The sequence below is a fragment of the Sminthopsis crassicaudata genome, chromosome 3 (assembly GCF_048593235.1).
Source record: "Sminthopsis crassicaudata isolate SCR6 chromosome 3, ASM4859323v1, whole genome shotgun sequence".
Lineage (NCBI taxonomy): Eukaryota > Metazoa > Chordata > Mammalia > Dasyuromorphia > Dasyuridae > Sminthopsis > Sminthopsis crassicaudata.
The window spans coordinates 312,083,539-312,108,078 of record NC_133619.1 but is presented as its reverse complement, the minus strand read 5'-3'; the positions used below and the strand labels follow the sequence as shown (position 1 = coordinate 312,108,078).

The 24,540-nt window shown below is 33.1% G+C and overlaps 1 protein-coding gene across 15 annotated transcripts in view; it reads right to left on the bottom strand.

The window, feature by feature from the left end:
- The window catches only part of BBX (BBX high mobility group box domain containing), a 349,253-nt gene that overhangs the window by 33,983 nt on the left and 290,730 nt on the right, over window positions 1-24,540 (bottom strand). For all 15 annotated transcript variants that reach the window (XM_074301097.1, XM_074301111.1, XM_074301112.1 and 12 more), the window contains 2 exons: window positions 5,945-6,950; window positions 4,545-4,683 (listed from right to left, as the gene is read on the bottom strand). In XM_074301097.1, coding sequence (XP_074157198.1) covers window positions 4,545-4,683; window positions 5,945-6,950 — 1,145 coding nt within the window. The remainder of the gene's footprint in view (window positions 1-4,544; window positions 4,684-5,944; window positions 6,951-24,540) is intronic.

Genomic DNA, 24,540 nt, shown 5'->3' with positions numbered 1-24,540 from the left:
CAAAAAAAGGTTAAGAATCTATGGATTAGATTATCTCTCTAAGCTCTCTTCTGGTTTCAATAACTTATGAGAAATTGCTTTAGTTTAAAAATGATCTCCATTTTGGAGGAATGGAACCATATGAGAAGTCACAATCCAATAAGAAAGGAAGGTGGAAAAACTATTAACTAAATTCAAGGGAAGCAGCATAGGAAAAGGTTATTATATATTGTGGCTGACATTTTTTTCTAGGTTAAGAATGAATGTTAAGCCTAATGGAAATCAGCTTTTCATCTAAATGATGTACAAAAGCTACCTGCAGGTAATAAGGCTTAAAAATGTTTTCAGAAGTTAAATGTATAAAAGAGGGATATAATTAGGAAGACTTATTGACGGATGTGTGTGTGCATGCGTGTATCTGTATATAAGAGAGAAGTAGGTAAGTGGATTTCTGTTTTCTTTGCAGAAGTTTGTCAAGTTAGAATTGAAGTGAGAAAGTATATGGATGAATAATTTCCTGAGCTTAAAGGTTAAAATGTTCATATATAATTCTCAGGGAATGATATCTGTTACCATTTCTCACAACTCAAAGTGGACAAATTCTAAACTAGGAAGTGCTAAACAATTCAAACTGTTAAATTCTACGCAAAAGGAAAAAAAAAAGAAATGAAATCTTAATTTAAGTATAGAGATGAAAAATTTGTCACTAATATACATATGGGCATGAGCTCCTTACAGAGAAAAGTCATCTTTTTTTCAGTGAAAATTCATTTTTTCCTATACCCTAATAATGTTTAATTAAAGTATCTCTGTTTGTTGTTGTGTCCTTAAATGAGTACAATTGAACTTCTTCGTTGTAAGTAAATTCCTACTTTTCTCTTCTAGTAATCTATTGCTAAATAATATCTAAAATTTAACATCTATCTTTCTTTAGCATAGAGCACCATATAGAAGTGTAGATATCTAAAAAGGCAAATGACTTTGACTCAAAGCACTCGGTTTTTTTCTTCCTTGGTAACATTACATTAAACAATGCCTTTGGGTCAGGAATAATGAGAAAATGTCAATGGTACTATTTTAAATGTGATGGTTAATCTAATTAGACTTAGTTTGGTTTAAAAAAAAATAAGAGGAATGAAATAAATTATCTGAACCTTTAGAAACCATTATTTAAAATAATTTCTTCCCTTTTTATTTTATGATAAAATACAGCCTTGGTGAAGAGCTTCAGATACATTCTTGCAAAGGATCAGTTGAAAGGACTGAATTGTTTTGCCTGGAGAAGTATTTGAAAGGTTGTCATATGGGAGTGGGATTAGACTTATTGTAAGCCCCACAGGGAAGATCTAGCACTAGTGGGTAGAAACTGCAAAGAGAAAATTTCAGACTTGATATAAGGAAAAGCTCCCTAATAACTAGCCTAGCTATTCAAATGTGAAAAGGACAACCACAAAGGGTAATGGATTCTCCCTCAGAGAATGTCTTCCAGCAAAGGCTGGGATGATGACTTGGTCAGGTATGCTGTATGTAGAGGAAATTTTTATTCAGGTATGGATTGGAGTACAAAGCCTTTGAGATTCTGTGATTAAATATAACCTAAGACTGACACTTTACAGTACTAAACATATATATTCTATTTGTGTTCTTTCATCAACTTAAAGTGTACTAACCTTTAAATATGCTTAATACATTGCAGTGAATGCATAAAATGAGCATGCATGCAAACATATTGATAAAGGGTTCTACCACTTAGTGGTACACACATTTTTATTCACTTTGTTCTCTTCCAATTGGACTCTTGAGAAATCTCTAAGGATTTCTGGCAGCAGTACAACTGAATAGGCGGATTTCTTTTCTTACCACCGTGGACAAAGTAGCGTGACACCGCTAATTTAATAACTCAATTTCTCTTCATGGCCCCAGGAATTGCTTCTGTATGGCTCCAGCATTATAATTTGAACAATTCTTAATTATTTTTACCTTGATTTAATATTACTATCTCATATCATATTTTGCAAAAGGAAGCTCCCCCTTAATACTGAAAAAAAAAATCAATCAACTTTTGTTCCTTTATTCATTTTAGAGTAAAGAAATGTTTAAAATAAAATAAAGGCAGACGAAGGAGTAATTTTAATTTCTTTTTCCTGTTCCTGTAGTTGTTTACTCATACAGCAGAATGGCAGGGATTTATCTACTAGATTAAATTCTGATGGCTATTTTTCTTCATTATATTTCATATCAGCCTAGAATTTTAAAGCTTCAATTGAATTTAAGGGATATTTTGGTCCAAATTATTCCTTTTATGCATGAGATAACCTGATTGCCATGTTTTTGCCTTGTTTTGTATACTTAGTGCTTAGCACAAGGCCTAGCACAGAGCACTTAAAAAATTTCTTTTTGATTGACTATCACCCGACTTCAAAGATGACAAAACCTTCAAGATTATACGGTCAGTCAAGGGCAAATAAGGATTAGATTCTATGTCTCCTAATCAGGGCTCCATCAGCTATACTACTAGCCTATTGCTCTTGTATTCTTGAAACCCTCCTCCAGCACCCAAGCACTAAAAGGAATCATTCTTTGAAATATATAATGATAATAATGTTTTGTATATACAGTATGGTTGAAAAACTGCCAACTACAGAGCTCTGATCAATGTGGTGATCCACCATGATTCCAGAACACTAATGGTAAAGCATTTCTCCTTTTTGCAGAAATTTGATTATCTAGAAGTATGAGATGAAGTATACATTTTTTAGATATGGCCAATGATTTGTTTTGTTTGATTAAGTATGTTACAAGGGAAGACTCCGTTGATAGTAATGGTGGAAAATAATTTTTTTTTAAAAAGACTATCAAGAAAAGATAAAAAAAAAAATAAAGCATATGATATTGAGTGCCATTTGTGCTATGTGCCTTCTCTGCCTCAAGTAATGATTCTCAAATCTAGTATTATGAATACCTAATACTAAGACATATTTGGAATCAGAGAACTTGGATCCAAATTTCACTCTTGACATTGTCTACCTGTGAGTCTTTGGGCAATTTACTTAAATTTTTCTGGGCCCCAGTTTCCTTACCTGTAAAATGGGATTGGAAAGAAAGAAGAGTATTAGATTAGGTGATATCCAATGTCCCTTTACAGCTCTAAATCTGTAATCTAATATCTAATTATTTTTAAGTGAAGCACAAGACATTTCAGTTTCTTTATACCTATCCCCTATTGTACTAGATTTAATCATAAATCACTTAACTTCTACAGACCGTTTCCTCAACTGTAAAAAAAAAAAAATGTTTGAAGAGTTGTGAAACTCAAATTAAAAAAAAATGGATTGAAACTACTTTGCAAACTTTAAAACACTATATAAGTATCTATCTACTATTGTTATCTCAGAGTGGGTACTGAATTCTCAAAAAAAAAGTAAAAGCAAAAAATATTTTAATTGAATTTAATTAACAAAAGTAAATGTAGTTAGGCAGAAGTTGATGGAGAACTTCTATACCTGATCAAAAGAAATTATAGCTCTCAGCACAGAAAAAAGTAGTTATTGCCTCTACCTTATAAATAGTCTCGTTTGGTTTGGTTTTAATTTTGGTTTTTTTGACTGTGCCTTGGTGGGAGAGTGGATGAGATCTAAATTAACTTAAAAATTCTTCTATTTTGGAGAATTGTATTTGACCACATAAGTACTTACAATAATAACTATTATAAGATTATATATCATATATTTATAATATATTAAAGGTATTTTTAAATCTATATTTACATCTATACATTATATGTAGGTGTATGTTTAATACAATTATATATCTATATACAATAATATATAATTATCAATGGTGCAATGGAAAGAGTGATGGATTAATAGCTGGAAGACCTGGGATCTTTCTTCTGATGTTAACTACCTATGTGATTTTGGGTAACTTTTAACTTTTCTGGATCTTAGTTTCCTCCTTAAATGAGGGTATTGAACTAGATGACCTCAAATATTCATTCCAACGCTTAAATCTTAAGTACTATTTTCCATAAAACTTTGACCAATAACTTGGGTTCATATTGCCTCTTCCTCCTTTCATTTTCTTAGGTTGCCTTCTACAACCCTTTTTTACATTTCTTTTTCATTGTTTCATATTCAGTTCAGTTTAACATAGTTATTGAGCATCTCCTGCTGAACTACTATTTTCTTATCTCTCCAATAAGAATGTACACTTCTTGCAAGGATGGAGAATATCATATGCTTTTTCTGTATCATCTTTTTTGTGTGATAAAATGTAAGAAAAATAGAAAGCTTAATTATACTAGGAATTACTATCAAATGGTTAAGATGCTCCAAATGCTGGAAGTCACAGACCTAATCATTTGATGGTTTTGACTAAGATGAGAGTTTCTATAGAAATGATGTTGATGTGCAAACCTGACAGATTTTAATTTGGAATTAAACCAGCATGTGAAAAGAATATTTTTGAATATACAGGATTGATTATGCTTATCATGAAATTCCACTATGCTGAACACAGGATGTGCTAAAGTATAGCAAGTGTAGACCCAAGTATAACTAACTTACCCAAGGACAAACTCTTCCTTTGGCTTTGGTCTTTTTAGTTTTTTACTTCCACTAGTCCCACACTGGGTAAATGACCAATTTTCTTCATGCCAACACCCTTCATGATCAGAGGAGCTACCTTTTCCTGAGCTTCTTTTCCCTATGAAAATAAAATAGAACAAGTTCACGTGGCTATCTTGAGGGCAGAAAAGCATCATACCAACCTCACAAATAATCTATGTGTTAATCCAGTTTAATTTAAATCACCTTGGATGTAAACATGACAGATCTCTTTGTAAATGATCCATGCTATTCCATAACTTAGAGAATAACTAACAAACTTACCTAGTATCTTCTGAATCTCTTTTGTCATGTATATTAAATGATAAGGGAATGGAGGAATAACAACATTTTTCTTATTCGGGATTTTTAAACATCTGAGAACTATTTTGCTTTTAGCACTGCTATTTCTGGCTTTTTTACAATTCTCTTGTGAGACCATATATTCACTCCCTGGCACCCTGTTTCAAGGTCCATCATACTTATGAGTTCATGTTTCTTTCTTTTCTTTTCACTCAAGCCTTTCACATATATCCTTCTTATCCATGTAAACAGAATGATTAAAATCAAATCAGAATAATATTATACAAGATAGAACACAATCCAATACACTTAAGAAGTGCTTAATATGCTCATTGGTTGAATTAAAAAAATGAAGATGCAATGTTACATAGATTCTAGATTCATTCTATATAAAATATTGTATTTTTTAAAATGTATACTACTCCACCTATAGCTTTGATTATGCCATAAAGTAGTGCAGGGTATATATTTTTCTTCAAAGAATTAGTAGTTAGCTATAAGTTAGGATCTCATCAAACAGACCAGCATAATACAATAATTTCTTTGGATCAGTTCTAATTATTTCCTACCATTAAAAAAAGTAACGCTGATCTTTGCTTTATCATGTTCTACCTTGTATTCAAGTTACTATCTAAATTCCTTCCTCCCATTAGATTGTAAGCTTCCTGAGGGCAGAGAGAATGTCATTTTTTTTTTATCTTTGTTACCTTCTTTTTAATTTAAAATAAACCTAATACATAGTAATTAATATATGCCTTGTGAATTGGAAAAAAAATTTTTTAAATCCCTAAATTCAACTAAATTACAAGACCCAAAGAATACTAACCTAAGTCTAAATTTTTATAATTTGCCAATCTTCAATAATTCAAAGTTACTAGAGAATTGTGCTCTGGAAATTGACAGCAGCCTAGGAAGTGAATGGAAAATGACACCAATCATGGAAAACGTGTAATCAAAATGACCGTACCACTGCTGGCCAAGTGAAAACGGCTGCTGTTCCTTCTGTTAAATCTAAAGAAAATGCTCTTTTTTCACTCCCCACTTCAGCAACCACCTACCTCTGTCCACGTTAGCTCGCAGGGAAGTGAGCATGCCCTCTGAGACCAGAGTTTTATAAAGAGCACCTTTGCAAGACCTCTCAGATTTCCTTGAGCCACAGATTTCTATCTTTCTATTACAGTCACTCTCCTCTGTTTTGACCTGTCCTGGCAAGCTCTGCGGAAGAACCTCCTCCGTCGGAGTCAATGGTTCTGCTCTTACACACTCTGGAATCTCTCCGGGAACGTCTTTGTTGGCAGTAATGCTAATGAAATCCAAAGGCTTGGTCTCTTTGGTGGGGTTTGACAGTTTCTCCTTTGACATCTTCTTATCTTTCGACTTGATTTTTTTCTTTGGTGACTTGGTGTCCAGAATGCTTCCCTTCACACTTGAGGATGTGCGAACTTTTTTGCGAGGAGTTTCACCAAGTTTCTCGATGCCCCAGTCTCCTTTTGCAACTGCTTCAATAGTATATATAACACTCTCAATATCAGACTCGGAGGATTGCCTCTTTTTGCAGGTTTTCTTGGGAGTGGACTTTTCATTCCCATGTCGGTCCATTTTGTTCTTCTTCTTTTTCTTTTTTAGCTTCTCTGGTTTGCTTAACCCTAAGGTGTCTTCAATGATCACAGCTTCATGAGAATGGCATATGGGATCTTTTCTGCTGGGACCATCACTCATGATTAGCTTACTACTGATGGAAGAAGAAGGATCAATGAAGTGGCTACAGTTTTTATCTTCCCTCAACTCTTCTTTTTTAATCTCTTCACCATCTTCCTTCTTTCCCTCCTTCATTTGGTCCACTTTAATCTCGTCAAAGTTTTTGACACTTGGGCAGTCTTTGACTATTTTTTCATCTGGCTTTTCTAATTCTGTCTTCTGCAACTTTTCTTCTTCTGATTTCTCTTCTTTTATTTCCCTTTCTACTTTTCCCTTCTCAGATTCTTCCATGATTTTTCCTTCTGATTCTTTTGCTTTTGTCACTTTTGAGTCTTCTACTTTTACTCCTTCTGATGCTAGGCACATCTAAAAAAAGCACAGGAAGAATTATGATTTTTTATTATCCATTTCTTAAAATTAATTTTATATTCTATAATAATGTCTTTTTAAAAATGATTTCATGATTGGATAAGTTAGCCTACTTCTCTCCAAAATATTTTAGTGATTTTCATCAATAATAGTTCATGGGCACCATGAAATATACATTCACCAAGTACCTATCTAGCTTCCACAGTTATTTCATTTGCCATGCTCTTCTTTGCATCTTTAATAGTAGAATGGAAATAATGATCATATCCACCATCTCCTTGTGATCTTTGGAGTATTATCTAAAAAGTGATTTTAGTTAATGAAGAAATACATTATAATAGTTATTCTTATTGATGTAAGAAGTTCAAAAATGTACTAAATGTACTTAGGTAAGCTGCAGCCTTGTGATTTCCTACTATGAAACAGAAGAAATGAGTGAAAATTAAAGGCAACCATTCTATTCTTTCTAATACCCAAATAATTCAGGATTCCAACTTATAGATATTATGTCCAGCAGGAAAGTTAGCAACTTGTTTTCTATACATTCTCACTAATCAAGCTGAAAATATAAAGAGGAGGACAGTTACACTATGGGAATTTTTGGCATTATTGACATTTTGTGATTTGTATAGTCACAATCTAGAGAAAATAGGCTGTGGAACTCATTAAGTGGACTAGTCATGATGATGAGGGCAAGAAATGTCATTAAACCTATTTAAAATGTGAATGAAATTTCTTCTCATGGAAAGCTTTTAGATTTTGTAAAAAATTATAGAACATAGTTTTAAAAAATGGACAATCTATAAATTAAGAATGAACTATTAAGGCTAAATCTCTCCTGCCTTTTCCATGCCTATAGGTTATAGTCTTCTAAACTTCACATATCTTTCTTTCATTCATTCTCATGTCCATCCATCTTCCTCCCTCCTCCTCCCCGCCTCCCACTTTCATTCTCTCTGGCTTTCTTAGCCTCTGTATAAAAACATATTCTGTTCTCCCTTATCCTACCAATCCCTCTTCTTCCAAATTAAAAAGCAACCTGTATTTTAATCCTGTTAATCTCATTCCTCTAGGTTCTCACTTCTTTCTTCTCTTTCAGTAACTTAAATGGACCGTTTTAGATTTATTAACTCTTTCTTCACTGTCAACTTATTCACCAACTTCTTGAAACTTTTCTCTTCAAAGTCATAAATAACCTACTTATACTGAATCCACTGGCTCTCTTCCTCCCAAATCTCTGTCTTCCTTAATTTTTATAGAGGATATCAAGAGTGCACTCCAATAATTTTTTTTCTTTTGGTAATTTCTTATCTTTCTCCTTTTCCTCAAACAGGGACCCTTTCAGTTATCTCTTTATATTTTCTCTCTACATAGGTGCTTTGAAACTTAATTATCACTTCCATGTAGATGATTTCCACCTCTAATCCTTATTCCCAGTTTCTCACTGTATCCCATGGTATTACCTAAATCAAACATTTACAACTACTTGTGGGAATTCTACACCTACTTTTTCTGTCGCCATTTCAAATTCACATATCCAATACTGAATACAGTACTCGTTTTTTCTATAAAAATAATTTCTTCGAGCTTCTCTAATATGTTTAATGGGACACCATAATTCCAGACACATAAACTCAAAACTGAGATTTTTTAAAAAATCTTCCCTCTGCCTAATCCAATGGCAGAGATCCCTAGTCCCTGGCTGGCTTGCCAAAATTGTGATGGTTAATTAATAATAACTGAGGAAACAATCCAAGCAATATGATGTATTGGCAAAATAAGAATAATAAATGGGTCAGTGGACTTCCCACTCAGCCCAAAGATCTTGAATACAGAATGAGACAGATTTTTTTATATATCCAAAACAATCAAATAAAACCAATTAATTATAAGAAAATAATTAACCATGGTAAAAATGAAGTAATTTCATTTTTAATTGGAAGAAGTTATAAGGACTTTCTAAATTGGGAGGAAAACAAATAGGTTTCAAACCCTTTCTTCTCCCAGAAACAAAAAATGCTGATCCACTTGCATTTATGAAACAATGGATAGTTTATATAATCTAGTTTCCCACAGATAATTTGCAGAAAAACAGCAAAATGGAGAATAATACATGTTTAGCAGCAAAAGATGGCATCAGTGTGCATGAGATAAGACTCTAACTTGTTCTTTTGATTCCCATATCAAACCTTCACTCCATCTCATCAATTCTTCCTTTCCCACTCTGAAATAACCCATTTCAGGACCTTTTCATTACTTATTTGGATTATTTTAATAATTTCTTGGACAGTCAGTGCAGGGAACAGAATGCCTGATTTGAAGTCAGGAAGACTCATCTTACTAGTTGTATGACCCTGGGCATACATATCATTTAAACTTATTTGCCTCAGTATCTTCAATTGTAAAATGAGCTAGAGAAGGAAATGTCAAACTACTCCAGTATTTCCATCAAGAAAACCCCCAAAGGGGGTAAAAATGATTGAACGACACAAACAAAAAAGCATCTTAACTGGCTTTCCTGGCTCCTTTCTCTTTCCTCTCCAATATATTTTCAAATTTGGAGGGCATGTGGAGAAATGGAAAAATTATGTTTTAATACCATCTCTGCTATTGGTTTCAAAATAAATTACAAATTGGAGAAACAGGAAAAAGGGAATCCAGGATTCACTAAGGAAGTCCTAAGTTTTTTAAGGAAGATAAAGGTTCCAAAAGGCAAGAATTAAAAACTATACATTCCAGGAATACAAGATGTACTATACAAAAATATATATAGTGGGAACTGGCCCAGACATACTGAGCTTAGAATAAATACAGCTAATAGTTCAATAGAATGCAGTAATGTGTAAAGATGGGGTGGTATAAATTACAGAAAATCAAATTAGATAGATACCAGATTTTTAGAGAATCTGAAGATTAAGGGGTCTAACATTTTAGCTTGGAAAAAATAAGAGGTCTTTAATGATTTTAAAGGAAGGCTTATCATGTGGTCAGAATTGTATACTAGGCTTGCTATTTTGACAATTTCTTTTACATCTTAAAATTTGATTCCTTTGGTTTTTAATAGCACTTACTCTCTCCTCAATTTTGGAAACATATGGAAGGTAGACTGAAAAGTATGGGAGCAGGTAGATTAATAGGCAATTATTGTACACTCATAATTCTTTCTAGAGGCAAAGGAATAGAATGCTGGGTCTAGAATCAGGAAGAACTGAATTCTAATGCAGCTTCAGACACTTATTAGTTTTTAAGAACCTGGGGAAATCAGTCAATCTCTCTCTGCCTTGGTACTCAATTGAAAATAGAACCATAAATAGCACCTATTTTTCCCAAGACTGAAGTGAAGATTAGATGAGAAAGTAAAGAACTTTAGCATAATTCCTGGAGCAAAATATGTGCTTAATAAATGCTTGTTTCTTTTCTTCCTTTCAAAGCCTAAGATTCTACAATAGTTAGGATATAATCCTAATAAAAAAAACTTTCAGTGGCTTCCCACTGCCTACCCAAATAAAACAAACTCTTTATCTTGGATCCAAAAGCCCTTACAATTTGGTTCTGTCCTGCCTTTCCAGGACTGTCTCATAGCATTCTCTTTCATGTCTTTGATGTTCCAAAAAGGCTGTGCCATATTACCATCCTTTCTCTTTCATTTTCACATGTTTGTCTCATATCATATTCCCTAACTTTTGACATTCTCAGGGTACTGAAAGGGAGGCTATGGAAAGTTTTCTAAAATTAAGTAGCATTTAAGTTGGATTTTAATATTTTAGGATTTCAACAAGCAGACAACTATGAGGACCTTCTAGCCAAAAGAAATGGCATGATGAAAGGTAGAATCGGGAAAATCCATAAGATATGTGAGCAATGGCCAAGATTTGCTGAACATAGAATGTAAGAGAAAGATGGGCCAGCTGGTAACTAATTGAGGATGCATGAAGGTAGGTGGATAGAATGTTGAACCTGAGTCAGTAAGATCTGAGTTTGAATCCTGACTCAGGTGTGTGTGTGTGTGTGTGTATGTATGTGTATTTTCACATGCATATATATACATACATATGTGTATATATACATGTATACACATACATATATGAAACCCTCTTCAAGCTTTTTCATATATCTGCCTCAGTTTCCTCAGCTATAAAATTGAGATTATAATAGCACCTCTTTCTCAAGTGGTTATAAGGATCAAATTAAATAACATACCAAAGTACTATATAATTGCCAACCATTATGTTATCAAATACAGAGAGACATAAAGGTGCCAGATTATTATGAATCTTAAATGTCAAGTAAAAGAGTCTGAACTTTATTCAGCAAGCAATAGACAATCATTGAAGAATATTGAATAATTATCTATGAAGAAGGAAGATGAAACTGGAAATGGTATAGATGATGATTTGGCAAGCAGAGATTAGAACTGTTCCTAGGCTACTGTACGTGGCAAGCAGAGACTAGAAGAACTGCTCCTAGACTGTAGCACAAAAGCACATGAGTAGCAACAAGATCTTTTCCTAGGGTGGTATCAGTGGGAATATAAAACAATGTAGTGTAGTTTAAAGAGCGCTGGATTTAGAATAAGAGGATATGAATGTCAAAATGTTACTTTCTTAACCCAAACTGCTATGGAAACTTAAAATAAATCAATGAAATTTTCAAAGCCTTTCTTTCCTATTATTTAAAATAAAGGTATTTAAGTTTGAAAAACTTTTTTTTTGTCATTTAAAATATTCTTTTTTATTTTCAACACATACACATGGATATTTTCAACATCAACCCTTGAAAACCTTGTGTTGCAAATTTTCTCCTCCTTCCCCTACGCCTCTCCTAAATAGCAAGCAATCCAATATATGTTACACATGTTAAAATATATTAAATTCAATATGTGTAAACATACTTATATAATCCTCTTTCTGTACAAGAAAAATCAGATCCAAAAAATAAAGAAAATGACAAAGAAAATAAAATTCAAGTAAACAACAACAAAAAGAGTAAAAAATGTTATGTTGTGATCCACACTCAGTCCCCACACTCCTCTCTCTGAGTGTAGATGGTTCTCTTCAACACAAGATCACTGGAACTGGTCTCAATCATCTCACTGTTGACCAGAGACATGTCCATCAGAATTGATCATCATATAATCTTATTGTTGCTGTTTACAATGATCACCTGGTTCTGCTCATTTCACTTAGTATCAGTTCATGTAAGCCTCTCCAGATCTCTCTGAAATCAACCCTGCTGATCGTTTCTTAGAGTAATAATATTCCATATAAGCTTGAAAAATTTATCTGATCAATGCAATGACCAATCACAGTCCCGGAGGAATGATCACCTTCTGACACAGAGGTGATGTATTCAGGATGCAGATTAAGAGATAACTTGTGGACATGTCAATATGGTAATCTGTTTGGTTTGACTATGCATAATTGGTACAAAGGTTTTCTTTGTTCTCCAACAGGAGGAAGAAAGAAGAGGAAAAAAAATAGATGGTAAATAAAAAATAATGAAATTTAACTTAAAAAATAAAATGAAGGAGTTGGGTTAAATGTTATTTAATGTCCCAATTCTAAAACTAATGATCCTTTTTAGAATGTGAAATTTGCAATGGACAGGAATATGATAAATTCACAATTATATGTAGTCTTTGAATGTATGTAGTCACTTTATATGTAGTCTTTGATCCCACATTAGATGGGAAGCTCCCTGAGGCCAGTCTATTTCTCATTTCAAATGTGTATTTCCTAATACTAAGTACAGTGCCTTGCATATAATTGGTCTTTTAATAAATGCTTATTGTACTCTCTGAATTTTGAATTGATAACTTTTGTATATTTTGTATATAGGGTTAAAGGAATATATGTAACATACATATTTAGACACATATCTATGTGTATAAGCATATACATAAGTGTGTAAAATATTAAAATATGTTGTATATAAAATATCAGTAAAAGGATTTAGAAACACAGAACCTAATGAAAACTTTCTGGTTTTCAACTATCATTTCTGGGATAGCCTTTCAATGCAGTTACAAAAAACCCTTCACTGCAGAGGCAGTATTTATGAAATGTTGTTTTTAACAGTAAGGCGATGACAGCTTGCATCCATTCAGGTGCATCTGAGCAAGTCCAATAGTACTTTGTAAACTTTAGACTCTGTTCAAATAATTCAAAATGATTATTTTCATCACTACTGAATTGTAGCCTAGCTATGAATAAAGTGAAATAAATGTAGACAGTCACATTGGGGATTTATTCTGGGAAATGGTATAATGTTGCCAGTGTGGGTAATTGGACAAAACACCAGATGTGGTTTAATTTAATCATTTTGGGTTCTAAATACATAAAAGCTTCTCACCACTGGATAACATTTAATACTGAATAACATCATTCTGCTACTATACATATATATATATGTATATATATATGGATATACATATATATACACACACACACACAATGATGCTACTACTATAAGTAAAATTGAAAAATCTGAAGAAATATTTAGAGAAAAATTTTAAAAATTACTAATCAAAGTTCAAAAAAATCATTACTAATAAAATCCAAAGAACCGTAGAATATTAAGAGTTTTAAGAACATCTCCAAGATCAATCAGATCTATCTGTCTCTCCTACTGTGGGAATATTTTCTACAATAACCGTGACAATCTCTAAGGTTCTACTTCAAAGAAACCTTGATATTCTTTTGAGATAATCAGTCTACTGCTGGACAATTTCATTTGGCAGAAAGTACTTTCTTTTATCAATATGAAATCTACCACATGTACTGTCAAACCCATTAGTCTTCGAATTCTCTGTAGCAACAACAAAACGACAATACACTCCTTCCATAAAGACCTTCAAATACTTGGGGAAAAAAAAATTTAAGTTGTCCCCAAGTCTTGTTTTCCCTAAGTCAACATTCTCAGTTCTCAACAATTGTTCCTATGCTATGATCTCTAGATCACTCCCTCTGGTTACACAGTTATGCAGTTTTGGATCTTGAATCAGGAAGACCTGGATTCAGTCAAACCCAGACTCAGACATTTATCCCAGGCAAGCCACTTAATCTGTCTGCCTCCGTTTCCTCAGCTATAAAAGCAGTGATAATATTAGCATTTATAGAAACAATATTGGTAAAGTACTTTGCAAATCTTAAAGTTCTACATAATTATTACAAATTATTATATGTATTATCTTTATAATAAACACTATTAATAATAATAATCATGATCCTCCAATCTTTTCCACATGAACTACTCTTTCAGACTAGTCTCTTCTATCCTTAACTGATGTAAATGATTTTTCCAAGATAAATATAAGACTTTCCATTTATTCTTGTTATCCCTCAATATTCGATTTGGCTTCCTGTCATAACGTATGATCAATTTGATGATTTTTAAAAATAAACACTGATTCTATTTTTCAACAAATTATCTTCTTTTAACAGCTCTGTAACATCTATAAATTTAATATACATTTGATATAACTTATCCAAGTTGTTCATTTTAAAATATTGAATGGGACAGACAAGGACAGAATCCACTGGCATGTAACTGTAGAATTTTTTGCAAGTTGAAGTTGTTTCACTAATCAAACTTTGGATATGGCTGTACAATTATAAATTCAGAGCACTATAAATTTAGAGCAAGATATAAACCTAGAACTAATGAATCCAATGTCTTCATTCTTCAGATGAGGAAACAGAGGTGGGCTCAAGGTTCTCTTTTGCATACATTTCTTCCTTTTATTTTCTTTTTTATTGAAATTAATGATTGTTTTAGTCAATATCACATATTTTAAAAACTAAAATTCCTCTTCAATCATCTCCTTTTTCAACGTGTTCAAGAGATTTATATTTCTAGGAATTTTTAATATCCTTTTTTTCTTTTCTTTTTTTTTCCTGTATTTTGTTAGCTCTTTTGCTTTATTTGTTTTTAAATTTTATTTATAAATTTTTTGACAGTATATATGCATAAGTAATTTTTTTATAACATTATCCCTTGTATTCATTTTTCCAAATTATCCCCTCTCCCTCCACTCCCTCCCCCCCGATGACAGGCAATCCCATATATTTTACATGTGTTACAATATAACCCAGATACAATATATGTGTGTAAATACCATTTTCTTGTTGCACATTAAGTATTAGGTTCCGAAGGTATAAGTAACCTGGGTAGATAGACAGTAGTGCTAATATTTTACATTCACTTCCCAGTGTTCCTTCTCTGGGTGTAGTTATTTCTGTCCATCATTGAATATCCCTTTTTTCTAAAGTTTGAATTACAAGTCCAAGCACCGCCTCCTTTTTATTATGGACTATAAGATCACACTCATTTTATCCCAAAGTTACTGTCATTTCCTATCACATCCCCAAATACATCCTCTTGTTGACCAGAATATATCCAAAGTAGTAGTTTTCTGTACGGTGCCTTCTCTTTAAAAAAAAAGATCAAGAACTTGTCTGTCCAGTGTTGCGATTTTCACAAAATTATGCTTTAAATAAAAGTTTTGAAGTCTGTTCTCTCCCTCCTCCTACACCCCTCTGTCACCATGACATACTATTTCTATGCCAGAGGATTAGGAGAGAATCGTCCATATCTTCTATTTGGCTGAGATGTCTATAGTATATTCTCACTGGCAACAGCTCTATCCATCTTTCCTTTTATCATCATCCAAAAACTCTTCACTAAACTGCCCTAATAGGTTAATGATTCCATTATAGATATAAATCTATGCAAGATATAACATTCTACCCTACTCCTATAATAGATCTACAGACATACCTTATTTTATTTTATTTAGCTTTATCATGTACATATGTTTAAATAAATTGAAGGTATATAGCAACCCTATATTAAGCAAGTATATTAATAGTATTTTTTCCAATAACACATGCTCTCTTCATGTTTCTGTGTCACATTTTGAGAATTCATACAATATTTCAAACTTTTTCATTATTATTCCATCTGTTTCAGTGATGTCTGATCAATGATCTTTAACGTTACTAGTGTAATAACTGTTTTGAAGCACCATAATCTGCACCCACATACAATGATGAACTTATTAAATGCTGTCTATTCTCACTGCTCCAGCTACCATGGAGTCGTTTCTCCATCTATCTTCCTCTTCACTGAGACACACAATATTGAAGAATATTATGTAAACTTAGTTTATTAAGCAGCGCTAGGGTTTGAGAGAACTGACTCCAATTTTGAAAGAAGTTCTATGGGTAAAGGCAATTACACACATTACAAAGTACAGAGAAATCTTTCATGAAACAGCCAATTGATGTGGCCAATTTCATCTGTTATCTTATTTTAAGAAATTGCCACAGCACCCCACTGATCAGTCAGCATGTGATTGCCACATAACCACCACCCTGATCAGTCAGCAGATAGCAACATCAAGGTAAAGCCATCCACCAGCAAAAATATTATGACTCACTAAAGATTCTAATGATGGTTAGCTTTTTTTTTTTTGCAACAAAGTATTTTTAATTAAAGTATGTATATTTTTAGACATAATACTATTGTACACTTAATAGCATAGTATAAACATAACTTTTATGTGTATGGGGAAACAAAAAAGATTGTGAGACTCTACTGAAATACTAATTGCAGTGGTCTGGAGCTGAACCCACACTATGTCCAAGGTATGACTATTTCTTTCAAACACTGTATATCCTAATTGAGTAGAATGGTAAGTTATTGGTATTAATTATATAGGTAAGTAGGGAATGGGAATGGCTTACCATTGAGTATTCTTTTAGTCAGTAGTTTTTCAGTTGGGTCTGACCATCCCCATTTGGGGTTTTCTTGGCAAAGATACTAAACTAGTTTGCTATCTCCTTTTTCAGCTCATTTTACAGATGAGAAAACTGAGGCAAGTAGGGTTACACAGCTATTAAGTGATTAATTCTGGATTTGAACTCTGGTCTTCCTGACTCCAAGCCTGGGGATCTATCCATTGTACCACCTCGCTGCCCTAGATAGTTTATTGTCTCTTAACTGTATCTGAGCTGGTATCAAAAGGATCCTGCTTCTCTCTAGGTCATATCACAGTCCACCTGGAGTCAACCAGGACCCTTATTATTAGCCCATCTGGCTAAAAGGAAATCCAAATTTCTGCTTCATTAAGATGCTTAGGCTCACTCCCCCCCTTTCTTACAGCTGGTGGGCGGATCCCTTCAACCTGCTAGTCAGAAAAGCGAGTTCCTTAAGAACTAGGACTCTCCTCTTTTTTCTCCAGTTCTTAGCAGAGTGCATGCAACATAGTAAATGCTCAATATATACTTTTTCATTCATTATCTTTGCAAGTCTTGGTACAACACTTATGAGAACAATGTGTGTCTTGTGTTATTGATTATCCATAATCTATGCATCCATTACCCATAATCTATGCATTGATTCATACAGGCTTGCTATTATTCCTGACACTCCTCTCTGTGAGTTTCTTGGTTGTTTTTTCTTCAGCATGCTGGTTAAGCCTCATTCTTAGTTTATGCTTGTATCGAGACCATATTCCTTTCTCTCAAATTTCAGTTTAAAGCCCAATTTGTCAAATCTCCTATCAGATGTTCTTCCTGGGTTTCGTGAAATGCACTCTGTCTCTTGCCAAGAGTCCATCATTCTGGCATTTGGTTAAGCCACAGCCAAGAAAACCAAATCCTTTAATACCATCTAGGCAGCCAGCTGCTTCTTTTTCATTTCCTCTGTTCTCTTCCAAATTGGTGACCTTTTGCTTGAAGCAAGGAAACTACTCATTACCTGTAACTCAAAATTTTCAGGTTTTCTCTTTTTTGTTGCTACAAATTTCAGTTATTAGAGAGATGATACAAAGTTATTGGGGTTTTTTTCCTGTGTCATTTATTTTTATTTATACTTATTAATTTACTCTTAAAGTATGAGTTCCTTGAGGGAAGGAATTGTCTTGCTTGCTTTTATATGTCTCATTAGAGTTTAGCATAGTGCCTGACACATATATGATAAGCACTTAAATGCTCTCTATCTATTTAAAGTAGGTGGTGTACTGGATAAAGTAAAGGATCTAGACTCAGGAGGAAGTGAGTTCAAACCCAGCTTCACTCACTAGCTGTGTGATCCTGGGCAAGTCACTTAATGCTGTTTGCCTCAGTTCTTCTACTGTAAAATGAGCTGGGGAAGAAAATGACACATCACTGCAGTGTCTTTGCCAAGAAAATCCCAAACTGGGTCATCACAGTCAGACATGATTGAAGCAACTGAATAATAAAATCTATCCACCTATTTTGTCTGCCTATATTTGCCTCTTTAGTTAGTTAGCTATTTGGGATTAATTAATTATATAAAATTTATACTATACTGTTTTACATATAAAATACCATTTACTCCTTACAACAACTCTGTATATACATATTCTACATGTATCTCATTTTTCAACTGGGGAAATAGAACTTCAGAGATGTTAAAAGACCTCCCCATTCTTACTATACTATCAAGAGTGACTTCAAATGCAACATTCTTTTATCTACACTACACTGATATTTTATAAATATTGAGTATTTGTGAGTAAATCTGATGAATCTTGAGTTGAGTTCTCAACCCTGGATTCCTCTGGGAAGATCATACGTATTTCCATTAGCTACACCAGATATACCCCTTAAAGCAGGGTCTTGTCTTTTTCTTCGGGGAGCTGTAAATGATCTTCCTTCATTGCTAAAACTTCCCATCATAATAATGTTCCTATCAAATCTCACAATCCAAAAATCATTCTCTAATTCCACTGAGATCATAGTAAGTTCTTAATAAATGCTCTTTCTATACCCATCTAGTTAGTTAGCTAGAATTAAAGTTTACAATGCACCTTATATACAATATCACTGATCCTTAAAATAACCTGATGAAACACATACTATAGATATCATTTGTCTCACTTTTCACCTGGAGAAACAAGTTCTGAGATGTCAAGAGTTTAGTCCATTTTTGCTATCAAGAGAGACCTAAATATAACATTCTTCTGGCTATACCACATTGCCTATGTGTATTCAATTAGGAAGTACCTCATGCCTAAGAGTGTAATTGTTTCACTTTTATGGGGAAAAATGTAATTACCAATTTGGTGGGAATCAAGGGAATGAGTATACATACTACATAAGATGTATCTAAAATGTGAAAAACACGCAGTTATTGTTTCGGATAAAAATAAAAGGAATAAAATCACACTGTGCAAAATAATGGAGAAACATATACTGTCAATCCAGTCAAACTACCTTAGGTAGAAAGTGGGCTATTAGGTAAGGCTTTGAAGCCAAGAATGCATTTATATTTATATATATATATACACACACACATACATATATATATATATATATATATATATATATATATATATATATATATATATATATATATATACATACATATATATGTATGTATATGTATATGTATATATATATATGTATATGTATATATGTATATGTATGTATATGTATGTGTATATATACACGTGTGTATGTGTACGTAAATATATATAATATATATTTATATCTGTGCATGTATGTGTATATATATGTGTACATATGTGTATATTTATATTAAACACATATATTTATGGATTCATGCTAGGAAAAGGTTAATTTAACACTTCTATAAACAACAATGCTAATTAGGACTGTGCTATCCTCTGCCTCTTAGGCTGGCAATCACCACATGGAGCTACTCCTCCCAATTGCAGCAGTGGTAATTAATCACCAGAATTTTAATTTTACCTCTGCCAACTGAAATAACATGGATGCTTCAAAAGGCTTTGTTCAACTAGAAGGAATTGAACGTGATGTATGGAGAAATCTAAATCCCCTCCCTTCTTCCAAAGGAAAAAAACAAAAGTCAGTCTATGGATTCCAGGATATATGTTCTATAAGAAGCTATTCTCACCAAAATGATTCAGCAAATGAGATATGAAATCAGTGTGAGAAAAGAATGTGCTTAGGGCTTGAGTTCATGTACCAAATGACAAATGGTTTATGCTTCTATTTCCATGGCAAGCGTTATTACAGCTACACCTGAGTCTCAGAGTTTATGTTTACTCGGACCTCATTTAGGTGACTGTAATAAACTTGTGCTGAAGCATCCTTTAATCTCAGTATTTAAGACAGTTTCAAATTTAGTTCCCTTCCACAAATGTTAAGAGGGCCAATTCATTCCTTTTATGTGGGTAGCTTTAAAATACTGAGTGCAATGATAAGGGAAAATAATTAATCATGTGTATTAGATAGAGGCAGCCCCAAAGAATTCAAAACCTTTTAGCTAAGGTAACACTGGCAAGTGAGCCTAAAGTATGTGCTGGGTAATTTGTTTCCAAAGAGTATTCCCCTTATTCATTCTTTCTTTAGCAACTTTAATTTTTTTAATTTTAATAATCACCAACCAAGACAAATGATGAAATAAACATGCTAAATAAGGAAAAAAACTTACATATATCCTTTTAATATTTAAGAGGAAATAGCCAAATTCACAACAAATAAAGGGATGTGCTTGCTTACTACCTCTTTTTGCATATTCTGTAATAGTCAATATAGACAAGTGCACTGGGCTTGAAATCAGTTAGACAGTGTTCAAATCTGGTCTCAGGCACTTACTAGCTATGTCTTAAGCAAATCATTTAATCCTATTGTTTACCTCAGTTTCCCCATCTGTAAAATGAGCTAGAGAAGGAAATGGCAAACCATTCTAGGATCTTTGCCCAGAAAAGCCCAAATGGGGTCACAAAGAGCTGGACCACAGAAAAGATCAAAAAATAGTTGATATGCATACCCTTTTGGTTCATCTTGATTTTGTTTTCCAGCACTTTGTTTGATCAGGTTATATATTAGGCAAGTAAGAGACTTCAGGACAAAATAACTGCACTTGGGAGTTCAATTCTTGCCTCAGGCATTTAGTGGCTATGTGACCCTGGACAAATCTTTTAATTTTTTCAACCAAATTTTGCCACCATTGTTATGACTTTCTATCTCTCTTTATATATTGATATCTTTTTTTTTTGCAATACCATAACGAAAGATTAAAACATTATAATTTATTCATCTATTTTCCAATTGATATACTTAAAGGTGGTTTCCAATTCTTTATTAATCATAAATACATTCAGATATCTTTTAATGTTTTTTGTGGATATAAGTCCTTTTTAAACTTTTCACAAAATTTTTTGGATTAAACTTGATAATGGCAAAATATGTTATTCTTCCTATATACATAATATGTGCATGTGCCAGATTGTCTTTTTCCATACATGCCCACAAATATCAAATTTATTCATTTTTCTTGTTTTTGATATTTTAGTTTTAATTTATTTGTATTTATTTAATTTATTTGTACCACCAGCACTTAGCAAAGTTTGGTACTTAGTAAAAGTCTAATAGATGATTTTCAATTAATTCCTCCCTTCATTCTTCCACAAAGTGGTAGCTGAGGGTCATCTTGATTTGCATTAGGGAATTTAAGCATCCCTTCATGTGACTATTCAGGATTTTTCCCCTCTTTCAAAAAATTAATTTGATTTAATGTTTTAGCAATTGCTCCATTTAGGGAGTGTGCTTTTGTTTTAAATGCAATACATATATACTTATACATCCAACTGTGTGTGTGCGTGCATGTGCATGAATGCATACATACACATATATTTTTAATTTTAAAAATTGGGGTGGTTATTGTTGATCGTTGTGTTTAATTTCTGGTGACCCAATTTGGGGTTTTCTTGGTAAAGATATGGAGTGATTTTTCATTTCTTTCTCCAACTCATTTTATAGATGAGGAAACTGAAGCAGGCAAACAGGGTTAAGACACTCCACAAGAATCACACAAATATTAAACATCTGAGACTTGATTTAAACTCAGGTTGCACCTGACACTATGCTATTTAGTTCTGTTGTGTGTATGTATATATACACACATACATATACATATGCATATGCATATAAATGTATATATATGTAAGACTTTAGATAAGATTCTTACCTTATATATGTAGATAAGTGCCTTATATATAAATACATATGTATTATGTGTATATATGTACATATGTGTGTATATATATATATATGCATATACATGTAAAATTTTAGATTAGGTACTTATCTAATATATACTACAAATATTTTGCCCATGTCTATTTTCATTTCGGATTTAAAATTTTCAATACATAGATATTTTCTCTATTTACTTCCCAGGAAAAAATAAATTCTTTATTCTCTATATTGTTAGGACAAAAATAGCATTCTTCTTCTTTTTTTTTCATTGAAGGACTTTAGTCTCTTGGCATTTGACTTTGTAACCAGTGAATTTAATTGTCACACTTGTCTTTTTCCTTCAACCATTTCACTGAAAGGAAATATGTATTTTTTTATTTCAAATTTGCAAAATTACTTTCAACAATTTTCTTCTATCATATATTATTATGTAGTTTTTAATAAACTTCCTCAAACTAAAAAAGGAGTTTTACTTGAGATCACATTACTTTCCTCACAGAAAAGAATTGGACTTGGATTTCAATTCTGCAATCTATGTGGATCTTGAAGAAGTCACTTCACCTCTGAGACTAATATTCTTTATTTGCAATATGAGAAAACTATGCTGAAGGATATACCCTCATATCCATATTTCCATGATGTTTACCCTCCTCACCTTGGGACTCCATTCCTGCCCCTCCGGATATACCCTATTTTCTGCCAATCTTTCTAAAACATTTAATGCTACAAAAGTATACAAAGCACTGGACCTGGAGTGTAAAAGACCACAGTTTATTGTTGCTTGTGACTTTGCACAAGTTACTTAAATCTCTTTTCAGTCTGTTTCTCTATCTGTAAATAACAGGATGTACCTAGGGCTGTTCAATGGATAATGTGAAATGAAATGCACTTCACAAACCTTCAAATGTCATGTATATGTAAGCCATTATTATTATCACTTAGTTTATCTTGATTTGAGAACTGTGAATTGTTTTAAGCACTTTTCTTCTTGTCTGAAAGTCAAGTTTATTCTTGGATGACTTCATTGGAGCACCTATATCTTTCTACAAACTCTTCAGAGACTGTGTTATAGTGAAATGGATGTTGGTTGAAGTCAAACTGGAAGAGAGCTTAGAGGCCATCTCTTTCACTTTTCTCATTTTATGTAGGAGGAATTTCCTTAAAATAAGGGAATTAGACTAGATGGCCACTAAGCTACAACCCAACACTAAACCTAGAATTGCTTTCTAAATACCCATCTTTTATTTAAAACTTAATGCTGAGTTTTGTTGTGCAGGTTTGAAATATTTTTTCCTTGTCATAAAAATTTTGGGGTTTAATGTGTATGTTCCGGATTCTTAAGATTCTCCTTTGGGGCCCATGGATTCTATTTTCATATTATAGTTGATTTTTGTTAAGTTCTGTTAAGTCTTCTTTAATGATTTCCTGGAAATATGGAGATCAGATTCTTTTCCTCCTCCCCAATTCTTTGGGATATCAGAAGTGGATGTACTCTGACCTCTACATGAGGTCTGTCAGATGAGTACTTTTTTTCCAGTTCTTTGGATAATTCATGTACTCTTTAATTCTCTATTGCATTTCCTTTATAAATCTTTTGTATTATCCATTTTATAGGTGGCAGCTAGGTGGTGCCATAGTGGAGAGAGCACTGAATCTGGAATCAAGAAATTATCTTCCTCAGTTCAAATCTGGCCTTAGGCACTTACTAGTTGTGTGACCTTGGATAAGTCATTTAACCCCGCTTACCTCAGTTGTAAAAGGAGTTGGAGGAAAGGGAAAAGGAAAACTATTTTAGTATCTTTGACAAGAAAATCCTAGAAGAGATCACAAAGAGTCAGCCACAACTGAACAAAAAAGAGTAACAGGGTGGTATAATGGGCTTGACATAGGGAACATGATTTCAAATATAGTCTCAGACAGTTATTAACTGTATGGTCTTAGGCAATTAACTTAACTTTTGTTTGCCTCAGTTTTTTCTTCTGTAAAACAGGGGTAATAATAGCACCTATCTCTCAATCAAATGAGTCACTAAATGTAAAGCACTTAAAGGCACAATATCTATTATTACCCACAATACAGTAGGCTGCTAAAGTAAGACTGCCTTTTGTTGACTGTATTTACTATTTCTAATTTTCTACCATAGTCTCAATATTTATGTTATGTTATAAAATCATTTCTTCCTGTAGTTTTTTTTTTTCATACACTTTCCCTTGAAGCCAGATGTCTGGCCTCCCAGAAGCCACGTCTGTGAAAAATCAATAGCCAGAACAAAGAGGAAAAGCTTTTAAAAGCCTTTCATTAACCTAGCCCCTACTCACCTTTTCAGTCATCTTACCCGTTACACCTCTCAACCTTACTCTGGGATTTAGTGATGCTGAACTAGTTGTCTTGCAATTCCTTATACATGACATGCCATACACTGACTTTTCATTTTTTCAGGGGCTATTCCATATCTTTGGAACTCTCTCAATCCTCATTCATTGACATCTAATTTCCTTGCCTTTCGTCAAACCTTAGATAAAAGTCTCATCTTCTACAAGAAGCCTTTCCTGTCCTTTTTAATCTTAGGGCCTCCCTCCTGAGACAAGCTC